Consider the following 6,000-nt stretch of genomic DNA (forward strand, 5'->3'; position numbering starts at 1 on the left):
GATAACCTAGACCTCTGGCAAAGCAGTTGCCCTTGTTGCTAAAATCTAAGTGACACCTTCCCAAACTAGAAAACTTGCTAACAGAAGACTTGCACTGAATGCAAGAAATAGTGCAGTTACTAAATCAACATGTTACTACCAAGTAAAATGAATTCTAATTCTAGTTCAAGTTCATTCAGGAAATATTCATAACCTAATTGGTTATGCATAATTGAACCAACCCTACAGGAATTAAATAAATAAATAAAACTTCATTGTAGCATGTAAGTTATTTGGCAGTTACCCTTATACACAACAACTCTGTACATATAATTGAGTACAACTATTTTCCTCCTTCTAGTTGCCTGGAAAATAGGAAAAACAAACAAACAAAAACCTCATTCTACTCACTTGAGTAAATTTTTGTACCATAAACAAGTGACTTTCTGCACTAAGACAATGCTTTCAAACTAAAAACATTATGATGAGCAATGTTTGCCCATAAATAATTCAGTAGTTTTAAAATAGAAAGCTTTCTGTTCACACAAGATTTGTACCAGCCATTTGGAAATGATCTTCTGCGCCTATCTAAAGATAAGTAACTACGAAAGCAGTAAACATTATAGGAAATGCACAATTATCAGGGGTGGCAGTACTGATACCTCCAATGAGATTTGTGCTTAAAAAAATAGGAACACATTTTTTCCATCTGATTCTTTTTATAGTTTCATCGTTAACAGCCAGCGAGTCTTACATTTAATCTTTAAAGCATGAGAGCAACCAACCAGTACTTTCTTTTCAATATTGAAACAGCTTTCTAAATACTACACATAAGCTTTCAATAAGGAGAATACTCTATGTGCACATTTTGGCACCTCGCCACTGATGTACACCCGCTAATCAATTGCTTGTACAGCACTAAATATTCAGTACATTTCGTACACAGAACAAAATGGTTATCTCCTGAGAAAATTATACGCATTTTTAAATAAATGTAGCTAGCTGGGAGCTTGGGGCACTTACTGCAGACCAACAGCTAGAAAAGAAGAATTAAAAGAACAGGCTAAGCAAAATACCGAAATTTTGTTTCAGCTCTGTCACTAGGCTCTTGGATGACCTTGAGCAAATGATTTTACTTCTCAGTCTCTTCCATTTATAAAAATATCAACACATACCTAAATCTATAAAATGATCAGGTTGAAGTCTATTATATAAAATGATTATTAAACATCAAATTGGTTCTTGAAGCTTTCCCTTCCCCAAGAGATCCATTAAGTGCTTGTGAATCATACGTTTTTTCCATCAAAATGACTTACTTCTACATTTTAATTACTTTGCAAGGTTCTCAACTAGATGTGGTAACTCAGGAATGGGTTCTGGACATCAATGAAGGTATTAAAAATGTCTGTTCAATACACAGCTGCAGATGAAAAGAACGTGACATTAAAATGCATAAGAACGGGCCACAAAATAAGATGAGCTTTCTAATGCATTCATATGAATGAATACTGCTGTTTCATTTGAAGGAGCGTTGGCATTACAAGTCACCCCTTCTTCATGGTGATAGTCTAGAATGAGAGAAAACTTCAGAGATAATTGATGGAAATGATTGTTATTTTCTTTCACCTTTGGACCAAAGGATCATTTATTGTAGAAGGGGACTAGAGAAAAGTACTCCATGAGAACCAGAACCAATGAAGATAGCTTGTCTTGGATTTGTCTCTGGTAGTTGACTGAAAGCTTTAGCCTGTTTTCATTTTTTCCCCTTCACTTGTCATTGAGGCAGGTGTAGTGGTACTAAAAGATACAAAGACTTTTGGCTTATTTTGCAGTGCTGTCTTTATTAGAAGTCCATAACGGTCTTTCTCATCTACGTAGCTGCAAGTTTCCAAAGAACCTGTAAGAAAATAAGCTTTTTTCACAGCTCTCACATGCCATTGATTGAGTGCCACTGGAGAAAAGAGAATGGTTTGACAGGATGACTGCATTTGCTCTCTTTTCTTAAAGAGTAAGACAATCTAGTGTGGTAAAAACATGCAAATTAGTACCATATACGTTTCCAATTTTTCCCCCATCCTATACCATAAAAGTAAAGAAACTGAAAAAGGAGAATTTCAAAACCTGTGAAAGGACAAACTTGTTAAGACAAGAAAATTATAAAAGAAGTCACCTAGATCAAGATTAAAAAATGCAAGCAACAACCAGATATTTATTTATTTGTAAAATATCCCATATGCATCCAATAGCAACAACAACGATATTAGAAAGGTTATTAAAACTCAGACCTCAAGCATGAGTCTCTAATAGAAATTAAAATATACTAGAAGCAAAATGCACTTTTGATGCTAGAAGTAAGGGGTTATATCCTTTGCTCACAAAATAAGGTGCTTAATACATCCTCTGGAGCTTGCTAAAAAGAGGATACTGAATTAGTAGGATTTCATTACGATCCAGATTGAAATTCTCTTCTTTCTATTTAAACTGCAACCCAAAGGCAATTGCCCAAAAGGACATTTTGAATTGAAGACAAATACAACACAGCTCAAAACTCCCACCATATAATCCTCTTCTCAGGATTAATGCAAAGCAGCTGCAGTCGTTTCTCATGAATCTACCTTGACTCCAGAGTACTTGGTAATTTTTGCTGTTGTTGTTATTTACGGGATTTTTTTAGTGTATCACATGACAGCAGATCTCTATACCTCATCTTGCTAAACCGTACGTCAATGCATCATGCCAGGCAGGGTAGCTGGTGTGATAGCCATCTGATCATTGTAGTTTATCTATTGCCAGTTCCAATTTTTCAATATATTTTTTCAAATTGTCACTAATAATCACTTTCCAAGCCTGCTCATAAATATGATATAGACAAAATCTACTGCAGTTCAGTACACGTCAATCTGGATGTCCATAATTCCAAAGATATGGAATAAACTTTTCTGCATATATTTCTAGAGTACATACATCTATATTACAATACTGATTTTAAAATCCCCAATTAAAAAGTGATTAGCTTTTTGGAGGGGAAAGAGCCAGTACCAGCACAATAACAATAAACTGTTCTTTCTAGAACTACTACATATCCACATCACATACCAAGAAAAAGAAAAAAAATAAAAAAGAAGAAACAGGGACAAGAAGTAACCTTGTGTATATTTGTGAATGCATCTAGTCTCATTTCTGAAGTGCAGTTGGTGACATTCACAAAACAGACCTTTAAAAGCTTTGCTATTGCTGATAAATACTGTTTATATCAGATGCATTTATGAGGTACGTAGAACATGCCACGATTATAATACACAGGCTGGCTTCAGTATCTATAGAAAGATGTTACCAGAAACAGACGTTACAAACATACAGAGTTATTTAATTTACCAAGCAAAAACATTTTCACTGTAGAATATTAAATAAATGTATCTGCAAAGCAGTGAGCAGTGTCCATGGATGCATCTCCATGACGTAGGTACAGAGGCTTTCTTTAGTCTGGCAGATACAACAACCTTGTATGTTTTTGTTTTTGTTTTCTTTTCCAAAAACAAACAAAAACCTCAAAACAAACAAGAAACATAACAGGTAACATTGCTAACAATAACATTTGCTATAGGCAACACTGTTTTTATTAGGCTTTAATTTCTGTTTCAAGTATTTTATTGAAGTGCCGTTTTAAAGCAAATTGTATAAAATCAGAGATGCTTAAGTCCGCCTAGACAGTAAGGTTACAAATTTGTGAAGCTGACAATAAAATCAGAGACCCACAATCCATTACGGATGATGTCAGTGCTGTAACAACATACTTGTTTTACTCAGTATTATTTTTAGGCACCTTTAAGACACGATATACTGTAATTGGCAACCCCGAACAGGATGATTCACAGCTTGATGTGTAAACACTGGTTATCGGGAAATAAGATAGCGTATGATTACTAAACGTGCACCCTTCCTATAACCACAGCGTTCAGGGATGTCATACGTGACCAGCGGGTCTGGAAAAGCTATAGCCTCTCTTGCTGGTAGCACTCAGGCACGGGAAGGGATGAGTTGACATACAAGTTCTGGCGTTGTAAATGGCACGTATCGTGTGACTGTAGTGGAAGCAAAACACCCACCCCGCACCAAACCCGCGGAGTTAATTAACCCCGCCGCAGACATTCACAGGCTGAGGGCTCGTCGGCAGCCTCCCGAAGGACCTTCACCCCGAGACGCATTTCGGGAGCCGCAGCAGCAGCGGTGCGCTGCGCACCAAAACAAGCCCGCTCAGCAGCGTGAATCCGCACAGAACCCCCGACAGAGAGACCCCGACCCCCCTCCGCTGCTGACACGAGCTGTTTATCTCGCTAGGCAGCGCGGTGCACGCGTTTTACCGAGGCTGCTGTCGGAGAAGGAGCCTCCACGCTCGGCTGCCCCGGCGGGGTCCGCGCCGCACCTGGCGCCCCCCGGGGCTCCCGCAGCCCCCGCGGACGGGGCCGGGCTGTGAGGGGCAGGGGCCGCAGCGGGGAGGGGGGGGGCACCTACCAGTCCGTGTGCGGCTCGTCGATGACCAGCAGCAGCTTGAACTTTCTGCCGGCGGCCGAGGAGCCGGCGGAGGACGGGTCCACCAGCCCGGCCGAGGCCGCCGTCTGCTTCACGGCGTTGGAGAGCGAGCTGAAGAAGCTGCTGCCCGCCGACTGCTGCTGCGGCGGCGGCTGCTGCTGCTGGGGGGGCGCCGACTGCGGCGGCTGCCGGCGCTCCGCGGCCGGGGAGCCCGAGGCAGGGGCCGAGGAGGCCGAGGGAGGCGGCGGCGGCGGCGGCTGCTGCGGCTCGGGCCGCTGCAGGTCGGTCATGTAGCCATTGGGCAGGTTGGCGATGAAGCTGCTGTCCGAGAGCCTGCGCCGCAGAAAGTTCATCATCTGGCCGGGAGAGAGAGAGGGCGAAGCTGCGGCGAGGAGCGAGGAGCTGGAGGGAGGGAGGGAGCGAGGGCGGGCGGGCTGGCTGGCAGCCGGGCGCCGCGGCGGGGCTGTGCGATCCGCAGCCGGGCTCGGTCGCAGCCTCACTGCCGGCCGGGGCGGGGGCGGCGCTGCCTTCGCGTCCCTTCCCTTCCCTTCCCGTCCCTTCCCTCACCACAGCGCCGCGGCCGACGGCTGCAGCGGCTGGCGCGCGCCCGCCGCTCCCGCCCGCCTCCAGGCGGCAGCCGCGAGAGGAGCGGGGCCGCGCGGCCGCCTCAGCGCCGGGCACAGCGGCTGCGGGAGGGTCGCGCTGCGGGGATGGAGACAGGGCAAGGCCGGGCGCTGCAGCCGCTCCCGGCACGTCTCCGAAACGCTTCGGCCCCGGGAGCGGCCGCCGCAGCCCCGGGCGGCACTCCGCCTCCTCCACGCCGGGCCTCGTGATGATACTTGAAGGAAAAAAGTTTAAGGAAGGCGACGCAGTGCGTGTGCGGGGCAATGCTGCGTTGTCAGGGAGAAGGACGGGCATGGTCACAGCCTGAAGGTGCAGGCTGGGCCTTGCCTACTCTAAAGTCTGTTTCACCTCAGTCATGCATTTAAACGCAAAAGGCTGACAGACGCCTTCAGTGTAACATACACCTTTATCGCAGATACATAACTGCAAAATATTTTGCAACTGATCTTTAGGTGCCCTACTGAATGTAACAGGTGCTCCAGCACTATACACAGCAAATTCATGCAGTAAAGGTCTTTTCGGGTCAGAAATTTGATAAAGCTTTCCCAATAACACTTTCACAGTTTAAAGTTTATGTGTTCAAAAGTATAACAGCCTGGGATTCTTTCAAGAATCATTGAATTTAGGAACGTTGATAACAAAATACAGTATCAAGGCTATTAAAAATACCTTTTAAACACCACAGAAACTGGGGGAGGGAGTGGGGGATTCGTGCTGCTGAGCCACAACACAGGCCATGTTACAGCTTTTAAGGGCACAAAAGTTTAACAAGTGGAACAAGCTGAGGCTACTGCTGCAGTTTGAGTGCTCCTGGCATTTCCCTCAGCTGTGGCTCGTGCTTCTAAAGGAGTCATGGAGCTACTCCTG

The 6,000-nt window shown here is 44.6% G+C and overlaps 1 protein-coding gene across 2 annotated transcripts in view; it reads right to left on the reverse strand.

The window, feature by feature from the left end:
* The window catches only part of SYN2 (synapsin II), a 181,893-nt gene extending 176,968 nt beyond the window's left edge, over nucleotides 1–4,925 (reverse strand). For both annotated transcript variants that reach the window (XM_084292741.1, XM_084292740.1), the window contains exon 1: nucleotides 4,492–4,925. In XM_084292741.1, coding sequence (XP_084148867.1) covers nucleotides 4,492–4,865 — 374 coding nt within the window. In that variant the 5' untranslated portion in view covers nucleotides 4,866–4,925. The remainder of the gene's footprint in view (nucleotides 1–4,491) is intronic.
* Between the last annotated feature and the right edge of the window lie 1,075 nt (nucleotides 4,926–6,000).

The sequence above is a fragment of the Netta rufina genome (genome assembly GCF_964035555.1).
Source record: "Netta rufina genome assembly, chromosome: 10".
Taxonomy (NCBI): Eukaryota; Metazoa; Chordata; class Aves; order Anseriformes; family Anatidae; genus Netta; species Netta rufina.